The sequence below is a fragment of the Condylura cristata genome, unplaced genomic scaffold (genome assembly GCF_000260355.1).
Source record: "Condylura cristata isolate star-nosed mole 26May11 unplaced genomic scaffold, ConCri1.0 scaffold00035, whole genome shotgun sequence".
NCBI lineage: Eukaryota > Metazoa > Chordata > Mammalia > Eulipotyphla > Talpidae > Condylura > Condylura cristata.
In genome coordinates, this window is record NW_004567136.1 from 6,168,725 (window position 1) to 6,191,975 (window position 23,251).

Consider the following 23,251-nt stretch of genomic DNA (forward strand, 5'->3'; position numbering starts at 1 on the left):
ACTGGGGCTTGAGCCCCGAGTGTGAGCACAGGAGGTCCCCCGCAGCCGGCCTCTGGCCTCTGATACCCAGATACAGTCTTGGGGTGGAAACGGAGCCTGGATAAAGGAGACCCCAGGCAGCTCCCACCTGCTGCCCCATGTGAGGACACAAACCAGAAGGGGCCACTCCAGGGTCACCCCCAGGAAACCTGTGGTGGCATCCGCTGCCCTGCGGATCCGAATTCCTGTGCTTGTCTCTAAGCGGCAGAGTTCTTGTTACGTGTTTAAAAGTCTTCAGTGTTTTGGCTGAATCGCAGCCCTCCAAGAGGTGGGTTCCCTGCTCAGTCTTGGAGGTGGGATCACCCCTGGTTTTAGTCTTTGCCAGTCGGGCGAGAACCACGGGGAATCTGCTCACTGGTGGGATCACCCCTGGTTTTGTAACAGATACAGGTTTCATGGACTCCGCCCCCACTCCAGATGCAGGAACTCCAAATCCCATCAGTACCAAGGAGAAGCACGCAGGAGGTGAGGGCGGAGCTGAGCAGCCAGGTTGGGATAAAAGCGGACATGTGGGCTCTGGGGGGACCTGGTGGTTCGCAGCTGATCGTTTTGGCGCTCAGTCGGTTTTCAGTGTGCCGGTGGAGTCCAAGTCAGCAGAACTGGTAGGACATCCTAGTTAACCTGTGTTTCTCTCCCTCTTTCCCTGGGTTATTCCTTTACCTTTCTCCTTATAAATAAATCTATTATTTAACTTCTTGAGTGTGTCCATAATACGATTGAATCGTAAGCGCACGGGTGAAGACCCACAGACAGGCCACCCAATTCACATTGGGGTGCCCTGTAACAGTTTTAGTCTTTGCCAGTTGGGCGAGAGCCAGGGGGAATGTGGTCACTCGCGTTTTCTGCAGGGCGAGAGGGTCTTCGTGCCCCGCGGCCATTTTCCTTCCGGGAAGGGTGGGTCTGACCTCCGTGGTCCTGGAGAGAAGCCAGCGCAGGCGCCCTGCGTGTATGAAGGGCAGTTAAGTCCTGCAAATATTTTGCAGTGACCTCACTGCTGCCCAGGGGCCTCTCTTTCTTTCAAAGTCAGCTTTCGAGGCACGTACACGTTTGTTTCTGTCGTTGCACTCATCTGCCTGCCTCTTCATTTTTGAATCTTGTGGTACATTTACAAAGGCCTTTCCTGTTTATGGGCGAATAAAAATATTTACCCATGCCTCCTGCAGGAAGTGCATGATTTCATTTTTTGGATGCCAGAGTCCGTTTCTCCTCTGACGTCCCAATGCCAGCTCTGTCCTGATGCCAGGGCTTAACCCCACTTGGGGGAGCAGCGTGTACTGAGGGTGTGCAGGTGTGTGGGTCCGGGGAGCAGGCAAGGAGCCGTGTTAGCATCAAGGTAGTGGCCAGGACACGACCCTGTTCTGGCTTCTCTATACGACTGGACACTTTTGTAATGAAATCATGGGGAAAATCTGAGAGATGTGAGTGGAGAGGAAACGCCCATTTTCAGGTGCCGGCCAGGTGTGGCCGGAGAGCCCGCCAGGGGGAGAGGATGTCCCGAACACTCTACAGACACAGGTTTTGTGGGCTCCACCGAACCTCAGCCCTGCGGGAGGCTGAGGCGTGGGATTCGGTCCCCGACAGGGGCCGTGAGCAGTGTGACGTTGGAGTAGCGGCTGGCTGAGAGCCGTCGATCCCCAGCCTGTTTCCCAGAAAAGAGACACAGCAGAATGGAGTGTGACTGAGGCAATGGTTGAGCCTGTGACTACGCAGCGGGCAGTGGGCGGAGGAGGGACTTGCCCGCAATGAGCAGGAGGCCCTGGGCCCAGTGGTGAAAGCACAGAGGTGGAGCCCCCCCCCCCAGGTGGCCCGCGGGGACACAGCGCAGACGCCCTGTGTGTGTGGGGGGGGGGAGCAAATTGTTGAGTGTGACCAGATATGGGCAGTAACAACGGCTACCTGTGCGACCATACAGGGCAAGAGGGCAAGGCGGGGCCGGGCCTCGCATCCAGGTGCACAGCGCCACGTCAGCTTTCTAGACTGAACCGAAAGCCTGTGAGACACTTTCGCCTGGGCACTCGCTACCGCTGCGACCCCACCTCAGGGGCTCCGTCTCAGCTGCTGCCTGGGAGCAATAAACTCACCTGCTCAGCCTTTCTGCTTCCCGTCTATCTTCCTCGCGGCCGGTCACAGAAATCGGGACACAAATCCACTTGCGCTAGGTACCACAGACATCCCTCGTGGCCGGTGTGGGGAAGGCGGGAAGGAGAAGCAGCTGAAGCAGACAAAGGAGGAAGAGGGGGACAGGATCCAGAGGGGTCTCTGTCTTCCAGGCACCTCAGTTCCTTTGTCAGCAGGACACTTTTCCTTTATTATTATTATTATTATTTTTTATAATTCTTTACAATTCAGTAACTGGGGCTTACACACTGTACCTGGGGGCACCTTTCTCTTTCCAAAGCATTCACAGCCAGCAGCAGACCGGAGTTGCTCAGAAGGTGACACATTTGGGGTTTTATCCTTTCCTGCCTAATTGCAGGGCTCGGGAGAGCGGAGGCACTGCCATCTGTCCAATATTCATCATCTCTGCTGCGCGGGAGAAACGAGTCATTTTAGCATAAAATGTAGAACTGCCATGAAATTCAAATTGCGGTTCTTTGACAAGAATTATGATGTTTGTGGAAAAGTGGAGGGCGCTGAGGGACTGTGGGGAGGCAGCAGTGGCCGTGCTCCCGCCGAGCAGGCAAGCAGGTGCCCCTGGGCTTGGCTTGGGGGTGGCATGGGGGTGTCCGTGGGCCGTCCTGCCAGGGTGGACTGGATGAAGGCCAACTCAATTTTTTCCGTATCCTCTTGCTCTTGAACATAAAATAAGGCTCAAGGCTGAAGGGGGGGGGTGCGCCCCATGAACAGAGTCATCTTCCCAGGAATGTGAGCTGCAGAGGAAGGATTCTGCCCCGTTAGCTGACCGTGCAGCAAAGCTGAGCTTCTCGCCTTCTGGAAACAAGATCGGCACCCCCTTCTTAAAGGGGCCCCAGACAACACTCCTGGTCACTCCACAGACAATTGCCCTGGCCACACCCAGGGATGAGTCACTGATCTGGTGAAACCAGTGTCTCAGCAGGAAGGGGAAACATTCCTCAAATGCCAGTTGTTCAAATTGCAGCACAGGCTAACAGGAAGCTCACCTGCAGGTTTGCACCTGGCAAATGCTCTCAACACGCCCTGCTCCTAAAACACGGGCGTTCCCCCTCCCCCACCCCAAAGGAAAAAAAAACGTTCAGGGTCTAAGTTCTCTGTGCAAAGGCTGGGCATGGGAAATTAGTTATCCCTTTGCAGGGTGAAGAGTCTGGAACCTTCCATCCCACAGCCTCCAGTACTAGCTTCCCTGGAGTCTGTGGCTCCTGTGGGGCTTTGGTTCACAGGTGGCGGCTTCACCGAGGTTGAGTGGTTTGCGTGACTATGCCAGTGTCCCCAGCCTCGGCAGGGCCACTCCTGGCCTAACTCCACTAGGGCTTCTATCAGCCAGAATGTGCTTTTGCAGGGAGGAAGCCACAGAGTGGAGTCTCTTTCCCTCTGCAGTTAAGGGAGTTGCTGACAATCTGCCAATTTCCTGGGATTATAGTTTCAGCGTGGCCAAGGGGCACTAGGAAGTGAGAGCTGACGCGCCCAGCCTGCCCTTGAGCTGGCCCGGACTCTCGGTTGCCAGTATGCCAGTGACGGACATGCTTCCCAGGGGAGGTTTTGACTCCAGGTGGTTGCCACTTGTTGGCAGGGTGCATGCATAAACAACCCCCCCCAAGCTGCACCCCCTGGCAGCACATCTGGGGACACCAATGTGGGTGGGTAAGTCGGCACACCCAGGTGTCAGGCCCTAGAGGCTGAACACTGAGTTTCCAGCGTGGGGTGTCCTAGGTGGGGTGTGTGGGCTGTGTGGTCAGTGTGGGCTGGGCCAGGAAATGTTTGGGGGTGGGGTGGTGGAGAGTGTGTGTGTTTGTGGGGGGGAAGGGTGTCTGGCTGAGGGCCTGAAAGAGGGGATGCTGGAACTCAAGCTGGAAGCACCCCTGCAGGCTGGGTGCTGAGCAATTTCTTGGAAGGTGCAACACCAGCTTAGAGGCCTAACTGCCCGGGGCAGTCACCCACACTTCCAGACCCTAGCTGGGCCCCAGGGTACTCTTGGGACAAAAAGCTACCGAGATGATTTAGAAGTAATTAGCACAAAAGTCAGAGAGGGCCTGGGGGAAGTGCTAGGCCACCCTGGCAGCACCTGAAGGCGGGTGCCCTGGGCTTGTTCCTGGCTAAAACCAAGGCTACAGTCTCCCCCACCCCCACCTAGTCCTGCTGCCCCAGGCTGCACCTGTGCTCACCCAGTCAGTCCTGCTGGCCCACCACCACCAGAATTTCTGCTCTGTTCGTCTAAGAGGTAAAGTCCTTGCGGGGGAGGGACATCTGATGTTTCTGGGGCTGTGAGGGCTCGGTCTGGCTGGTTGGCCCCCTTGCTCGGACTCAGTAACGCCCATCCCTGTGCCCACGGAGTCAGAAGGTTCAGCAGCGTCCAGACTAGGTCAGGGCAGAGCAGTCAGCTGCCAGCGTTGGAGTGGCAGACTCCCAAAGGCAGCTCCCAAGCAGGCCCTGTTCTAAACACGCTAGACACGCGCAGTTCCTCACTCGACCACCACCGCTCTGGCGACGGGGAAACTTGGGCAAGGGAGAGTGACGGTCCACATGCAAGCAGCGGATGGAGGGGAGTTTGAACTCAGGAGCTGGCCCCTCTGCATTCCTGGGGGCCTGGACTTGCACACTCATCTGTAGGGTGGGTGTGGGCTTTGCCTGAGATGCGTCTGGGGGTACTTCCTGGCCAACTGGGCCCCAGGCCCCTGTGCAGTCAGGGAATGGGCCCCACTGTGTTGGCCCAGCCCTGCGCTCTTGCCAAGGTCTCTCCTTCCAGATGATGCGTGCGCGCACAGATTACCCACCTCCAAGCCCCTCATTCACATCCGTGGCAGTTCTTGTACCCAGTGGGGGGTCCCAATGCCTAGGCTCTGGGGCCAGTCACCCATTCCTCCCTCACAGCTCCCCAGTGCATGCTTGTGTAAACAGACCGGTGAGGGCCCAGGACTCATCACCTATAGCGGGGCTGCTAGCAGTACCTTGGGGATAATCTTGATCATCCCAGCCTGTGGCTGCAGCAATGGCGACCACTGACACACAGGCTCCAGGCTTTCTTTTGGTCTCGAGGTAGATGAGGTCCTGCTCTAGCTTGGGCCAGATTCATGTTCTGGGACCAGAAAATCACAGCTCAAGGGCTCTATGGCCCAACGGCCCACTCTGGAGCACAACAGTAGTGTTTCCTTTGTTCTTCTGGGGCCACACGTCTGGCATCTTGATAAGAGCCCTGGCCTGCAGTTGGGCATCTTGGCCCCTGCCCTAGCTCTGCCCCAGCTCCATGTGTGCGGCAGTCATTGTCTCCAAGAGCCTAGGGTTCTCGTCTTTACAGGCAACCTGACCCTGGACTGAAGTCTCAAGTTGGCATCCTAGAGACCACACACAGCAAGAACTTACCTTTTGCGTATGTCCGAGGAAGTGGCTTCTCTCAGGCACCCAGCCCCATCTCAACCAGGGTTTTGCTGCTACATGGTCTGGGTGGGCTTGAAGCAGACAGTAAAACTCTTGGGTAAGGTCAACAGGATAGCTTGAGGTGGCTTGAGGTGGCTATCCTGGCTGGGCAACCGTCAGGCCAGCAGGTCAACCACACATTTAACAGGGAGATGGGAGGAGGAGTCATGGCAGGCCTCCCAGGTCTCTAACCTCCCTGGTGGCAGTCTGGAGAGGAGGTGCATGTACAGGGCCACACACATGCCCAAGAGACGAGAGAGGGCGCCTGACACTGACATTTCTCTGGCCGAATGTGCTGTCTCACACCCAGAGACAATTGCTCTGTCAGAAAGTAAAAGCTGGGCCACACGTGTGAACTGTCTGAACTCTAAATGTGTGCCTGACCTTCACACAAATCCACTGGTGAAGAGTGGGGGCCTCAGTGGCTCAAGGTGTTTGAGAACAGTATCTGAGCAGTTACCGGCTGACCATGTATGCTGACTTCAGGACAACCCCAGTAAACCCACACTTTCAAGGCAAGAACAGCTACCATTTAAGCACCCCCGCCCCCAGCCCCCACAATAAAGCTGACCAGAGACTGCAGTGACTACACGCTACAGTTGAGAAAGATCCTACAGGATTTATTAAGTGCTACTTAAACACACAGCAACCACCACTCCTTGGGGGACATGAGTATGAATCAAGAGTTGCTACAATTATCTCAAGTGTCTAGTTTTACACACACTAAGTGTAACTCATATGTGGGGAGATTTAAAAAAAGCTGTCAACAGACACTGCCTGAGGAGGCCCAGAACTGGATTTAGGAAAGACTTCAAAGCAGCTATTACATGTATGTTCAAAGACCTAAAGGAAAGGCCTTAATGGTTAAGGAATTAAAGGATGACAATGATGCATCAAATATTGAGTATCTCAACAGATACAAGTAAAAAACAAGCCCCCAACAGTAGAATAATTGCAATGAAAAATTTACTAGAAGAGATAAACAGAGTTAAGATGGCAGAACAATCAGTGAACTTGAAAACAGTTTAGTGAGAATCATCCCATCTGTGGAAGGAAAATAAACTCAAGAAACTTGAATCTGATGCTCAGGAGGCAGAACAGATGTGTTATGGGAGTCCCATATGGAGAGGAGAGGGAGAAAGAATTCTTGAAGTTGTAAGGAAAAAAAATCCCCCAATTTGCTGAAAAGCATCCACTTACATATCAAAGCAGCACAACAAAACTCCAAAATACAAAGAAACCCACACCTAGATGCACCACTGTCAAACAGATGAAAGAGCCAAGAAGAATGCAGGAGAAAAACCCAAAAAACTATCACATGATGGAAGAACCATGTTTAACAGCTAATTTCTTATCGTCAAGAAGGCAATAAAATGAAAGTCAATGCTGAAAGAAAAAGATTTGTTAACCAAGAATTTTACAGCTAGAAAAATCATCCCAAAATGAAGACAAACCTAAACACATTTTTAGATAAATACTGAGAAAATTCATTACAAGTAAATCTGATGTACAGTTGTTAGCCTTCTGGCTAAAGAAAACCCACCAGAAGATAACTGGGATTCACATACAGGAATAAAGAACACAGACAAAAGTAATTACATAGGTAAACACCAAGTACCATCACCAAATCTGCTGTGAGATGACATCATCATTCGCTGAAAGCGAGCGCACTGAAGTGGATCTTCCCAGCATGCCATCTGGGAGAATCTGGAGAAGGGCCCTGAGAACACAACTCCCAGGCTCTTGCGGAGCTGCCTGGTGTCCTCAGCGACTGGACCCACACTCTGCAGCTCTCTGGTCTGCACTTCTGCTAACGCAGGCACAAACGTTCCGCCCAGCAAGTGTTTCACAAACTGCCAGTCAAAGCAAAGGACACTTTGTCCTCCACTGTCTGCATCTGCAGTTGCATTCAGTGCTGGCAGGCTGCATCCCCACCTAGGCAAGAGCCACTGCTGAGATCATCTCTTCACCAGGGTCATTTCCACTGTGCGGGGCCTGATGTGCTTGGGACCAAATGTGTATTTGTTAAGATAGCAACTTGAGGAATCGACTCAAGTTAGTGGAGATTATAACTAGGTTTCTGTCATGACAACAGTGTAGGCGAAGGGCAAAAGTGGGTTTCTGGTACCACCAGAACTTGGTCCGTCCACTGACTTAGATGGAAATCCAGTCCTGCTTAGAGCTTATGACTGTGGGTGTAGTCCACAGTAAGGACATTTTAAGTGGAACAGACTAAACGCAACGTATTCTACTATATTAAAAAAATGAACTAAAAAATGGATCAAATACATAATGTGAAACCTAAAACAAAGGGAAAATCTTTATGCTCTGGGTTAGGCAAAGATTTCTTAGATGAGACCAAAAGCATGATCTATGACAAACCATTAAACAATTTCATCAAAAGTAGTAACTCAAATGCTCTGAAAGGCACTGAGAAAGTATTTGCAAATCACATCTGACAATGAATGTACACTCAGAATGTATAAAGAACCCTAAAAATCCATTAATAACAAACAGTAATTTTTCCCCCCTCATTTGAACAGATACCTCATCAAAGAAGATGCTGTCAAAAAGAAGTAGAAAGATGCTCAACATTGTGTCCTTAGGGAGGTGTAAATCAAACCCTTTATTTAGCGAAGCTGACACAGAGCAAGGGCTGGCATGGAGACTGGCCCATGCAGACAGCTGCTCGAGGGCGGCAGGGGACGCCCGGGCGGCGGCAGTCTGTCCTCACTTACCATGCGACAAGGGCTCCCGCTGCTAGGTGCTTACGTGAAATGACGTATCTTCACGTTAACCTGTACGCAACTTGTTTGTTCACTTCCCAAACCTGGAAGCAACTCTAAATTCCTCCACTGGGGAACGGATAAACAGAAGTAGTGAAATTTAGATAGTGGGAGAATATGAGCAGTAAAACGGAACCCGTCACTGACACATGCGTGTGCTTTATGTGAAGCGAAAGCAGCTCGACTCCAAGGCGCCACACTGGAATGGCTTCACTGACGTGACTCTCTCAGAGAGAGACTATGGAGCGGGTTTTGTGAGGAAGAGGGGTTAGTACAGTGGACTTTGCTGGGGATGATGAAACTGTTCTATGTATTAATTATAACTGACAATGCTTGTAAAGCTGTATGTCAAAAACTAGTTTAATATTTATGTAAATTATATCTTAATAAAAAGATGAAGAATTAAGACAACCTATACAGCTGTATATCAAAACAGGATGGTAACAATGTAAATGCCCAGAGGAGTGATGGGCACATAAAAATGGCAACTGCAATCAGATATTTACAGCAGTGGACAGCCCTCCCCCCAACCCCAAGTGTTATGACGTGAGAAAATGCCCACGTCAGAAAAGCCAAACAGCAACTTGGTCCTGCATAAAACACACTCATCTATTTACAGATGTAGTGGGAAGGCTGCCAGACTCTAGCCCTCTGAGCTAGCTGCAGGACCGCCCCACCGCGGTGCTGCCATGGGGGTATACCGTGTGAGTCCTGCGGGCCGGACAAAACGGCAGGTTACTGGGTGATGAGCATCCGTGCACAGGATATTAGAGATGCATGAAACCAGGAACAGTGGGTAAATAGACCAAACCAGTATTTTATTTTAAAAAGTTTTATTCCGCAGATTTAGAAATTTGAGATTTTTTTTAATAACTGCAAAAGAAATTCCGTCACACCTAATGATTAATTAACAGAATGTAGTGGTGTATTATCTAAACAGAAATCGTGCTGATGTGCCATAATAAATTGTCTATTAGTAAAAAAATACACTTTAGGGCACAGCATTGTATCACAAATTACAGTAGGGATACTTTGCAAGAGTTTAATCAAACTAGAGAATTCTGAGTAACCATATCTTTTAAATGCAGCACTTAAAAATGTAACAACTCTGTGCATTCTTTTTCTTAAAAAAAATGACCTTGTGTTTGTCATAGAAATGCTGCTTTATTGCTGCAGAGGTCAAAGTTCAAGGCTCAAGAGGTACAGGAGGGAATACAAAGGTAGCCTTAAGAAAACTTGGTTTTGTTTATGTATAAAAAAGGTAAAGTTTATAAAAGTTAATTTACAAACCAAGAACAAAAGTGGTATGCACGCATTATGTACAAGCATCCTCAAAACATCAAAAATTTCAAATGCATAGCCAAAAAGAACAGAAAACAACCACTGCCCCTTGCAAAAAAAAAAAAAGAAAATCTCCAAATCACACCATTATTTTCTTCCGGGTGATTATACATTTTTGAAACCACCAAATCCACAATTAACTCTTTTTTTTTCATGATACAGTATCTAGATGTGCACAAAAGCCATAAAACCTTAGTAATACACAGAGAAAATGATCTAAGAATTAAAAACATGAGGGTAAGGCATTCCTGCTGGTTAGTACATCTGGTGATATGGTTAATTCATAGATCCAAAGAGGCCGCGGAACCGGTCTCACATGCTTTGGTGTCCTTCCCTAAGCAGATGTGTTTTCACATACAGTAAGAAGTTGTCTTCATTTGACTCCCTCCCTGGCCCACCCCCCACCCCAAGCTATAAATTCCCCTTGCTGTACATTTCTTTTAAACCCACTACAATGGTTATATATATTTTCCAGGTGCATTTTAGAAGTGTGCATATTACTTCATGCATAATAAAATAAAATGTGTATGCCAGGCCAAGGCCATAATGAAGTTTGAGAGGTGTACTTTGGAAAGGATAGAACTCAAATGCACCCAATTTACTGGCTGGTATTTTAACGGAAATCAATATATGAAGTTAAGCAGTGACCATAAAAAAGTACAAAAATCAATACAAAGCAAAGCATCTCTGAACCTCTAGCCAATACCAATAGTTCATCAATCACAAACATGCAGGTGGCAGCATGTTTTCTGATCACGGTTCAGGGGCATGCTCATGAATCTTCATCAGTTCAAACAAAATACTTAATACTAACAAATTGCAGTATCAATTCTAAGGAAAGTATAATACTTGATAGAGTGGTTCCATTTAGATTTAGTAAATTCAACCCAGTTTCACATTATTTAATCAGGTTCCTATATTTTAAGAGTTAAAAGTGGTCAATCAGAACAGAGACACAGTTTGCTCCAACAAGATAATTTGGATCTCCAGGAAGACACTTATTTTGCCAGGTTTTAGGATCACCTATGAGAGAAAAAGAAGTTTATGTCATTTGGAGTTGGTCAAATAGCTAGTAATGTTTTGCAATCATGGGACAACACAAACGCACATTGCACTTCTATCAAAACAGTATTGTATTTCAATGCATCTCCCCTGGACTCTAATAATCCAAAAGAATTTTCCATTTTATTCATTGCATTTTCACAATGAATAAAAATTAGGGTGACCATATGCCTGGGACAGATAGTTCTGGTTTGCACCTCAGTCCACATGACCGCTAGCCAGCACCCTTCTTTCACTTTTATTTCTGGGTAATTACATATCACTCATTTGAGTGGAGTATGAGAACCTATTTCTCACATTCTATTGCAGACTAACATGAAATCTTACAAAGTCTGGTTTTTGAAGATTCCCCTCTCATTCTCATTTTCTCTCTCTCACATTCCCAACCCCTGACTATATCACAGCTGCTAAGCCCCAATCCAACGAAGTCACTTGTAGAACCTAGAAAACTCACTGACTTGGTGTCTGGGAGTAGTATGTGAGTTTTAAACAAGCTCATGGTGATATGAAATTTGCAGTTAGAGCTAAGAAGTCCTGAGAGTAGATGCTAAATATGAAGAAGACCATTGTAACAATTCTGTGGTATCCGAAGTACTTGTGACAGTTAAAACTGCTGACATTTGTTTCTCTTACGGTGAGCAACCAGGAATGATTGCGTTCCCCACTGTGGGACAGTATCTGGAGACATTTTTGCTTATCAGAACTGGCAGGCAATGGGTGGAGACCAGGAGGGCGCTAAACAGCTCACCATGACAGGAAAGTCCCTGTAAGACTCACCTGGAACTCTGCCTCCAGTCACTCCTGTGCCACATAAGCATGACTGGGGACCCATGCAGTGCTCTAACCTCAGACGCTTATAGGGCTATTAATACACACTGTCCAGACAGGACAAATAGTGAAAGTACATCAAATTGTCGTATCTTTAGGGTCAAGTTTCTTTCTAATTTAATAATTTTTGTTGGGACTATATTAGCAGTTATCAAAAATCAACCCTTGACTTTTTAAACAGAAATTTGTAAGCACAAAGTGTCTCAAAGCCACACAGTATCATATAAAGGTGAATACATTCAAATTAACACAAAATGCTGTTTTGGTCTAATAAAATAACGTAATCTATTTTGCAGAAATAACAAATGGAAAGCTCATTTATACTTCTTATTACCTAAAAAAATAAAAAATAAAAAAATCACTTATATGAAAAAAGAAGCTACAATAGATAGTAATTTTAAAAATGTCTATCCTGTTTAGAGGACAATCACAGCTCTAGCTACAGAATTTAAGTGTGGCTTTATTTAGGTTAATTTATTAATTCAGACTAAGTTAATCAAATACTTTTCAGTGAAGTCCCTGAAAAAACAGCTTTAATATCTGGTGTGCTAACATTTGCTTTTTCCATAAAATGGGCTTATCTGTGAATATTAGGAAATAAATGTTTATATGTAATTTCATACCTTGTAGTATTAAAATATGCTCCTATTATCCTATACCATAAACTCTTCATACTACACTAAACTAAAACTTTGTAATGTTTATCTGATTTATATAAAATTCAGAAGCAGGACTTTCAAACTCTTATTTTTCTTTATCAGGTTAAGGTAAGCTATACCAAAACATAGTTCCAATCGGTAACTGACTCAGTCACCCAAGGAAGTAAGAAACGTGAAAATGCAATGGAAGCTTTGAAATTATGATCTTAAGAGCAAAAAGTCATTAAAATATAGTGTATAACAGAAGTTATTTAGTTTAATATTGAAAATCCATGGCCAAGTATGATCACAGTGGAAAGTTTTTTGTCTTTCAAATTTTTCTGGTACATACACTTTGTAAATAAAAAAATTAGAGAAAGATAACCAAAATTAGAAGTTATTACATCAATGAATAAACTGCTTTAACAGGGTGGAAATGCCTACAGAGCTGTAGGACAGTATCAATTCTCCCACTGCATCTTAAAAATTTTGACAGAATAACTAACTTTGTTTAGCAGCAAGAAATGGCCAAAGCCCAACTGTCAATGTTTAAAGGCAGAATGTCTCCACCTTTTCCATCTCCACTTACAGTGCATGTGCTTACAGCAATGTCAGAGCACTGGTGATGCCTACTAGGCCACAGGGACAGAGGCAGAGATCTGCTCCCAGGCAGGCGGGCAGCAATCCCAGCCCGGCGTTAATCAACGACAGTTCCCAAAGCCCCCGAAGGACAGAGTGAAGACAGCATACCCGACGAGGAGTCGGATGATTTTAGAGCAAAAGACCAACCGTCAGGAGTCATGGACGCACAGTGTGGTAAGCGCAGCTCCACAGGCTTCAGGAACTTGAGGCCATGGGGCCCACACATCACTAAGGGGCTCAGGAGCGTCTCGCCTGGAGTCAAGGAAAGGGTACGGGTGAGAGGTTACATTAAGCCACAGTTCTCACGCTCCTTTAGCGAGGGGCTTTAAAAAAGCAAGTGGGGCTAGTTCTCTTAACAACAGCACTGACCAAGAAAAGTGTCATTTCAATTTTTTTTTTACAGTCATTATCAAGAAGAACATGTGAAATCACAGGTATAATCTATTTAAAATATTATTTCAACATGTAGTCAACATACTAAATCTTCGCAACCAGTGTGTATTGACACTTTACACATGTCATTTCAAAAAGCCACATTTCATGCACTAAAGAGTTACATGCAGCTGGTGACTACTGCACTGGATCACAGGGGTCTTACAAAATATATTCAAATGTGCTTTTTAGAAATGTTACTTTTATCTTGTGTAATGCTGTATATGCTAGATTTGGCTTAAGGGATTCATGCAGGGCAATATATGTCTGTGTTCTGGCAAAATGTAAGAAAATGAGTTCAAGTAATATATTTAAGGAAGTAAAGGACTGCTAGAAAATTCTCAAATTCTTAAAAGAAGTCTCAATATAGTTGGTCACATCATTATGAAAGCTCAGAAAAATTATATAAAATAAAATATTCTTGGATGAAGAAGTTCACAAGCACATCCCATTAAGAACTTACAGAGAGATTTCACTCACTCTGCTGAGTGTTCAGTGGTGTTCCCTGTGGGGTGGTACTATTAAGATGGCAATTGCCCCCAAGAGGCTTATGTTCCACAATGGGGTGACAGGTATAAAGCAAAGCCTTTCTGAGTGGGTGGTATCTAAATCATCTCTAGAGACATAAAGGGCAAACAAACAATTAAAAAAAAAAATTGGTCACCAAATTTGCCCTAAGAAAATGGGAGAGGGTCCAGCGACCTGTTGCCTATCAGGTCACTTGTACTCTGTAGCGTGCCACCTTTACCATCTTGGCCGAACTGTGGGACACCCTGCACGCCCATGGTGCCACCCCAGGGCACCCTGCAAGCCCATTATACTACCCACTTCAGTGGGCCCCTGTCCATAGTGCTTACCTGAGAGACACTCCCCAATGGAAGGAACAGGCGGCTGACACACGCAGACACAAATGTCTATCCTAGCTTTTCAATGGAGCACAACAATTTTGAAAAGCACACAGAGCAACTCAAGTTATTAAATACAGAAAATAGGCTCAATTTACCTTTCTCTTTATCTAAGGGTGGGAGGATGCTGTTGTCTCGGCAGACCTTGAAATAGATTTCCTGTTCAGCTCCCTCAGGAATGGCTCCTTGTGGGATAATTATACTAACGCCGGTTTCTATGGAGCTCAACACACCACCATTGCTGTTAAATATGCCTCGAGCTGTGGCCACCACAGTATGACCATCCTCATCTTCATCTTCTTCCACAGCTGAAGGGCTGAGCACAAAATGGCTAATGAGTAAATTCCTAATAATATACAGAGACTGTCTATACTGTAGTAGTAAGTGCTTTTCATTTTTATTTCCTCAGATAACCAACAAGTTACTTATTTTAATGAAGTAAGTTTTCACTGACATATTTTACTCACAGGGACAACACGAAGCACAATCTTCCAATTTTACTTCTGAAGCCAACTAACTGATGACTTTTTCCTTCGGTCCTGATTTCTGCACCAGAATGTACATCTGCTCACCTAACTACTCGGTTTGTTGGTTTAAGCTGTCATGAAACTGGTGTTTTAAAAAAGTGGCATGTCGGTTTAACTGATGGCATACTAGTTTTCCTTTTTAGTGGCAAAAAAAGACGACGGTACAGCTTATACATCATAAAACACACTAATTTACTGACCTCTTTAGGATTTTAAATGTTATACTCAGGGTCATTCCTTAGCACTCCCTGAGCAATACAGGCCCTTGTTGTCAGAGTCAAGTTCCAGAGGCAATAAAAACTGTAGTATTTGTATACTCTAAATTCCCATGGGCAGAAAAAAGTTACAGAACACTGACAAAGAATACCAAAGGCAGAGAGGATGTGGTATCCATGACAGCTTCAAACATGGAGGCTACCAAGACTTCATGAAGTAAAATTTTCCTCCAGGATCTGACATGATCAAAAAGATGGACCAGCAAAATGAAAGCACATGAGAGGAGTAGAGCTTCTTTCCCACAGAACTAGTCTCAAGGATGAACTTATTTCTTGAGGGAGCCACACAGTGATACCCATGAAGAGCAACCTGCTAGTCCAGTCTCCCGAATGGCCTTTCTCTTGGTTCTCTTAGTTCTGCAGCAATGGTGGTAGCTAGAAACTGCAGGAAAATTTAGGAGGCTATGATGAGCTTATGTGTGGGCAGAATGGGTTTGGTCAATCACTGCATCATGTGAAGAGAGAATTAAAGGAGTGTTGGTCCATGGGGACTCACATTGTTCTTTAACAATTATTTTGAGATTATGTCTCTCTAATATTACTGTTGATCAAATCATGTATGAAAAACTTATGTTCTAAAGATGGTCTCCAAACATCTCTCCATCTGAGGTGACAGGGTAGAGTTACAGAAGTTACGGTTAAGAATATGGTCCCCTGAGGAGGGATGAGAGCTGGCTAATCTACGCCCCCTCCCTAATTGTAACCTTGGGCAAAGTACAATGTCACTCAACCTCAGTTCTTGGTAAGGTGAGGGGAGACACCACCTGCCTACAACACTGGATTGTTAGCTTTAGTATTTTATTGACAATATCATGTGGGGTGCCTTTCAGGATTTTCTATGTACTGGCACTCACTGTATAACATCTTGGACAACACTCACTGCAACCTCTTGGGCTGGTCAGTTTAAAGTCTGACTTAAATGATCATTTCAAGACTAAACTCATAAGCTACATCAAACTCAAAACTCAAGTAAGACAAGTCATCAGGCGAAGAGAAAGGCAAAACTCTTACCTCACGGGAATAGCTTTAGGCACTGTGCTGGTATTATTTATTTGATATTTAGGTTTATCTGCATGGACAGAGAATGTTTCCACTCCACTGTCGAACTCAGGAGGCTGTGTTGAACCATGTGCTTTCACAAGAGTTTTTGGAGAAGTAGGAGCTTTTGAGGGTAAGTCAGGTTTATGGGTCGTTTCACTCGGCAGGAGATTGTGATTGAATTTAGGGCTTTCAAACTTGCGTTCAAATGGCCGAGCAGCACTCGTATACGGTTTTGGGGTGAATCGATTGTATGCTGGAGTGACTGTTTTCTGAGTCTGTTCAGCTCCATTAACTGGAGTTTTGTCTGGGAAGCTTTTCTGGGGATAGAAAGTAGACTGTGCAGTATCCTCTCGACTTGTTGGTCTGAAAGTTGTTGGCTTATTTTGAGATGGAGGTGGGTCTGGTTTGGACACTAAAGAATTCTGCTGAAAATCCAGTGACACTGAGTTACCTGAAAAATATACATAAGCATTTGAAAACTTCCCTCAAGACTCAGAGGGCACAATCAGAGGGCAGCTCTCGACCCTGATGCCTACATGATGCTGAGAGGTCAGGAGTGACATGAACATACATGGTGGTGCCTTGGGGTCAGGATGCTGCTGCTACGGTGCAAAGACACTGGTGGTATCTGAGTACTGTGCTAAAACATACAAATTAGAAACAGAGTAACAAATTCAGCTAGAAAAAAAAAATCAGTACACGCAACTCACCATAATTAATGTCAAAAGAAAAGCCAGAGAGTGGGCAACACTATTTTCAGCATGTATAACCAAGAAAATATTAGGACCCAAAACCTTTATAAAGAACATATATACAGGGGCCTCCCTGGTGGTACAGGGGCTAAAGACAGTGCTATCAAGCTTTCTCCAGCCATTGCATCATGAGTTCGATTCCTGGCTGGCCAAGGAGCTGACCCACTTGGCATAACAGACTTCTACTGTCTTGCCTGCTGCTCCCCTCAGCAGTGCATTTCACTCAATCTGCCTGTTCTGTTCCTCACTCTGTCTCTGGTAAATCCTCTCACCACCTGCACCTTTGGCCTGCACCCCAATTCTTGTAATGGATAAATAAATAAGTCTTTTTTAGAAATTGAAAAGAAGGCCCTCCCTGGTGGCGCAGCGGTTAAAAAGCACGGTACTAAGAAGGTTAAGCCACTTCCGCATGAGTTCGATTCCCGCCTGCCCCAGAGGAGATCCACATGGCGAGGCAGACCTCTCCTGACCCGCCCGCTGCTCCCCTCAGCAGTGGACTTCGTCCATCTGCCTGTTCTGCTCCCCACTCTGTCCCTGGTGAATCCTCTCACCCTCCGCATCTCTGGCCTGTACTCCAGCTCTGTATGAATAAATAAATAAATCTTAAAAAAAAAAAATTGAAAAGAAAACCCCACATATACAGCCGTAAGAAAGATTCAACTTAGTAGGAAGAAAGGCAAAGGCTTGAACAGGCAAAAACCAGAATCCCAGGTCAACATATACAACATCTAGTAAGGCTTAAAAAAAAGATACCATTTCACATTTAGATTGGCAAAACTAAAAAGTCTGGTAATTCCAAGTGCTGAAATACGTAGGACAATAATAACTTCTGTGTACTGCTGGTGGTGGCATAAGCAGTACCGGCTCAGGAAATAATAGTAACAGTACTATATAAATAAAGAAGAAATATGACCTAAAGTTTTCATGAAGCCAGCAACGACAATACCCAAACTAGATAAAGGTATTACAAAAAAGAAATTATAAAGCCAAATTCCTGATGAACACAGAAACACATATTAAATGAAAAAGAAAATACTTTATGATTAGCTTGATATATTCTGGAAAAAAAAAAGCACGAGGAGAATGGATAAACTGTGGTATATTCTTAGAGTAAACAGGCAAAGCCTTTCTGAACATAAATGCAGAACAAATGCAACAGGCAAAGTGCCAAGATATATACACTATGTGAGACAATATGGCTTTTTAATGTTCACGTTTATGATTTATGTATTGATTGACTGATTAAAAATAAATTTCTGTATGCAAACAAGAAGTGGGGTACCGGCCAGGGGTGTGAGAGGATTCAGCAGAGACAGAGGAAAGCACAACAGGCAGATATACTGAAATCCCCTGTTGAGGGGAGGAGCAGGTAAGGCAGGAGAGGTCTGCTGTGCCACACAGGTCACCTCCCTGGCCGGGAATCAAACTTATGCTGCAGTGGCCACCGATAGCTTCACAGTGCGAAGACTTAACCCTTTTCGCCATCATGGAGACCTTTATGTTCATGTTTAAAGATAGAGTAGAACAATAATTCTTTAAAAAGGCCATCTAAATACTTAAGGTTCAGACACACCGGTTAAGTATTACTTCCAGAAATTAAGCCATGTTAATAAAACAGATTAAAGTCTTATTTTACCTGATATAATGGGCAGAGTTACAAAAACAGGACATGTACTTTTAACAAAACCCTTATTGTTCACTGTTCCCAGTTCAAAAAGGTTTGAAGTATTTCTTAAATGAAAAATCATTATGCTAATAAACTCTAAGAATTTATTGTTCTACATATTGCTCCATTACAGTCAACATCAACTTCTCAGCTGCCTACCTTCGCCATGTGCTCCCTTAGCATGTGTGTGGAGACTGCGAGGAGAGCTGGCCATGGGCTGAGAGGGCTGGGTGTACTGGGAGGGGAGTGGTGGCGGAGGGGGGGCGGCCTGGATTGGCTCATAGCGTTTCTCGCCAAACGACCTATCCATAGCATCAGCTTCAGCAGACTTTCCCCTGTGAAAAAACAAAATGAGCAACATCTGAAAAACAGTTTTACATCTGTGAAACAAGTCCTCAATTCTCAAGTGTTCCTAAGTTTTAAAAATTATCTAGAGAAGTCACAATTTATTCTCATGAGTATGGGTGGCTACTCTAGCGAAATACACAAACAAAGGTGACCATTCGTCAGCACAGATGTGAAGACAGCACAATAATTCAAGAATATTAGTAAAACATTAAGGAGACAGCAACCAGAAGGCAGGTGAAATTCTGGGTTTACTTGCAGAATATATGTTGTTTACAAAAAAAGTAGGGACTGGCAGAAGTTTATGAAAAGTGTCCCAAATAATCTGAATAATTTTTGTCGGTCCAATATTCCTTACATTTTGTATTGAAGGGCAAAGCCTTGGTCTTGGCACACTCAGAGAACATGAAAACTGAAGTCGTAGACCAAGGGTGAAACCAATCTTTGAATTAAGGGCAGGATAGTGTAAGACTTCAGTTTTTATGGCCATATCATCCCTCTCTCAATTATTTAAATGTGGCCCCAAAGCAGTTACAGATGGATGTGTATAATTGTGTTCCAGTAGCCCTAAAAAATTCCAGAAACCTTTTACTTTAAAATTTGCCCTCACCTTACTGGATATTTTTGTTTAATAATTGCCACGAGAGTAGCAGACACTGCTTGACTTTTAAATGATTAAGTCAGATTGTGCCATGTAGGCTTATTTCTCCAGATTGCCAAATGTTACTGTGTAACATAAAATACACACAAAAGAAATCTTTAAATAGACCCATAATTACAACATTGCCATCTAAACCCTTGCAGAGAGCCAAAGCTGCACTGGCTTTATGTGCACAAACATTAATATAGACATTTGGGATGTACTTTCACTTTCACAGTAGACTTTCTTTCATTGAAGAAGTCTAACCTTGTGATTAGTTTGAGAACTATGCTGCATCTAGCTTTCAGATATTTAGACGAGGCATTTGCAATGACGGTGAGACCCGAAAGTGCACATAATGCCAATGACACAGTGAGGGACACCTGATGTAACAGCCTCACAATAATGCCAGTCTTACCACTTGATGCTCCTTTTCAAGCAGTCATAGCTAGTGTAAGAGCCAAGAAATCTAGGTGATGGCAAAGCAAGCGCAATAAAAAAATGAAAGAAAATGGTCAATCTAACTAAGCCAATCTGCAGCAAATGGAACGCAAATGTTATTTCAAAATATTAATCAAAATATACACATTCACCATTTCAACAAAATTTTGTCATTCAGCTGGACAATCACAGTCAATTAAATCACAGTAACTGAGGTCCTTGCCTGTGCCCCAGCTGCCAGCAAACAGCAAGTGTTTGTTTTAACCCTCTCACCTCTGCCCACTTATTCTGATGTTGCTAGTGGGAAACAAAGAAATTAACCAAATCAAAGAACAGTTAACTAAGGATAATCAGGTTCTGAATAGGCGAAAATGGGATGTTCTACAGAATGGGCAACCAAAAAGAAAAATTCTCTAAGTGAAAACAGGAAGAAATGCTTTAACATGACGCTACTCTGGTGGCTGGGGGCAGTGGCGCGTTGGCAAGCGGCAGCAGGCAACGTGTCCTTTTCCAGCAAGACTTTCCCCACCACAGGTACAGTCGTTAAGTCCCGTGATGGGTGAAATCTTACTCGCAAAGCTGCCATGCTTGGCTCTCAGTCTCTCTCTTCTACTAGTGTCACATGTACACAAAAACCACTTGGCAGCAACCTAACACGAAGTTGGGGAAACCACCATCATTTGAGACCCAGACTTTTCACAGAAAGTGGTGTCTTGAGAGGCAGAAATTCTGGTGACAAGAAAAGTCCCTAGTTCCCCTAAAAAAGTAGTCATCTCTGGGTTGGGACACGTGCACAGACTCAGAAAAGACTACTTGTCTAGCCATTTTCAGAATCCTGGAAACTTCTGACTCATTTTGGAGGTGAATGTCTAAGTTTATAATCTCTTCACAGCTCCAATTCCAACTGAACTCAACAGAATTGTAGGACAACTATTTAGTGTAAGAGGGTTATCTGGGATTGCTTTCTGAGGCATCTGTCCTTAGCTAACAAAGACTTCTCTAAGAGATTCCCACCATTTTTTAAAAATACTATGTTTACTTTACATGATTTTGTGCATTTTCCCACTTCAGTTGTAATTCCTGTGGAGATTTCCACCATTTTTAAGGTGTTTTTTAAAGTGGGACAAAACACCTGTTGCTCTTTCGGTATTTTACTTTAGGAAATAAAAGAATATAAGCAGTCTACTGTGACAAATAAATGATGTAGCTTTAATCTAAACTATTTTCCAATTGTTAAAGGTGCATTACTGCATAGATACAAGATACTACAAGATAGTATTAGAAGGGGAGGCATGACTTCATTCTCCAATTCTCTCATCATTAACTATCTAAGGGAGAAAATAATTAGGGTGAATTAAAATTTCATACTGTATACCACTACCTACCTCAAGTTACACTTTCCTAACCCTACAACCCTCATGACAATAAACAGTAAAATCAAACTGAGTCCTGAGTGAAGTCAGAGAGACAGATACTGTCTGTTTCTTTCACATTCTTGTGAAACCACTGGCTAGCTAACACTGGTTCCTGTCTCCCCCCGTACCCTGCCCTGAGCATCATTCATTCAACAGATAATTATTTCAGCTCCCCCACCCCAACCAACTAGGCAGTGGTCCGGATATTATTGGGCCAGATATTATTATTATATATATAAATATATCACAAACATGTTATTAAGTTTACTCTCTAAACAAGTAAATTAACACAAAACCAAAAATTCTTTGCATTTGATCCTCTGCAAAATTTGTTACTTTGAAACTCTGAATGCATTTGAAAAAATTTCCACATATGGAAAAGGATAACTGACACCTCTCTCTAAACCCCATCCCTGGACACTCTTCTTACAGGAAGGTACGTGTTTTAAGGATTATGATAAAAATGATTGCAAAAGGGCATGGCCTTGTACTTCACCAAGGTGGCCCTAAGATTTAATGGCCAGCTTGCCTTCATCTTGAAACTCTAAATGTCCCTGCCTCCCCAGTGTGGTGTCAGGTGAGGTTCACAGCAGAAATCGGCCATCATCTGCTCTGATAAGAATAGTGGCAAAGTTATACCTGTATTTCTCATAAACTGCTTTCTTCTATAGATAAGGATTTAAGTAGATGACAGTGGAAAAAGATCTTAAATTTTCAGTTCAACTGATGCCTTACGAAAAGTGGTTATTAAGCTGAGATTTTTATTATTAGAGGTTTTGAAGTACTTTCTAAAAGGATTTTCACTCAACAGTAAATGACAAATAACAGTCATTAGGTTCAGACAACTCCAAGCATCTAAGTCAGTAAAAAACTGGATGCTTGTGAATTAAGACACAAAAGTGATTTGTGATAGCTATCTGATGTGCCAGCTTGGCTAGGCTGAGCTGCAGTCCCATTACCCAACCAAACAATGATCTAGGTGCCACTGTGAAGGGGTTTTCAGATGTTATGCCTCCATCAGTTGACAATTTTAAGTCAATTAAAAGAGAAATTAACTGTAATGGCCTTTTGAAGAGCACTTGAGGCCTCCCCTGAGAGCTCAAAACAGTTCTGGATCTCCCCTGCCTGCCTAAGGGACACAGAACTTGCTTAGTCATGCCTCATAGCTGTAAAGGAATTCCTGGAAATGAATCTACAAGTGTGTTTTTTGTTCTTGTGGGTTTGTTTTGTCAGTATGAACCCATCTGTGCTTATTGGGTTTACACCCCACTCACAGTACCAAACTCTGCACCAGTGAGGTTCTATCAAAGAAGCAGAATCAGAGGTGTAGTCAGGAGACCTCGTTAGAGACAGATGGGTTTGTACCCCAACAAAACCCGTTAAAAAAACAAAACAAAAATACAGAAGCCCCAAGAGACAAGTAAACAGAGGAAGTATCACAGAACAGGGTATAGAGGAATGGAAACTTGGGGTTTAGTTAAGCAGTGCCAATCTTACGATTTCACTGGATCTTGATTTCCTTATGTATGAAATCAGACTAGAAATCTCTGAAGTCCCCCAAAGATCCAACAATAGAGATAAGTCCTTTCTCACCTTGGGGGTGGGGGTGGGAGAAATGCTGTATTATCTTCCCTCAAACAATGTTAACTATCCCCCATCCTTCCTTTTATATTTAAAAAACAACAACATAGGCCCTCCCTGGTGGCGCAGCGGGTTAAAGCACAGCACTGAGAATCTAAAGCCGCTTCCTCATGAGTTCAATTCCCGCCTGCCCCGGAGGTGACCACATGGTATGGCAGACCTCCCCTGACCCGCCCGCTGCTCCCCTCAGCAGTGTACTTCTAGATCTGCCTGTTCTGTTCTCCACTCTGTCTCTGGTGAAGCCTCTCGCCGCCCCTGAGCCTCTGGCCTGTACCCCAGTTCTGT

General features: G+C 44.5%; 1 protein-coding gene across 5 annotated transcripts in view; it reads right to left on the reverse strand.

Annotated features, from left to right (window-relative positions):
- Window positions 1-9,140: 9,140 nt before the first annotated feature.
- Window positions 9,141-23,251, reverse strand: part of TJP1 (tight junction protein 1) — a 169,309-nt gene continuing 155,198 nt past the window's right edge. For 2 of the 5 annotated variants that reach the window (XM_012732745.1, XM_012732743.1), the window contains 5 exons: window positions 18,644-18,819; window positions 16,037-16,517; window positions 14,322-14,539; window positions 13,055-13,138; window positions 9,141-10,739 (listed from right to left, as the gene is read on the reverse strand). In XM_012732745.1, coding sequence (XP_012588199.1) covers window positions 10,645-10,739; window positions 13,055-13,138; window positions 14,322-14,539; window positions 16,037-16,517; window positions 18,644-18,819 — 1,054 coding nt within the window. In that variant the 3' untranslated portion in view covers window positions 9,141-10,644. Of the gene's footprint in view, window positions 10,740-12,994; window positions 13,139-14,321; window positions 14,540-16,036; window positions 16,518-18,643; window positions 18,820-23,251 lie in introns of all 5 variants that reach the window. The other 3 variants (XM_012732746.1, XM_012732742.1, XM_012732744.1) reach the window with 3 other exon arrangements.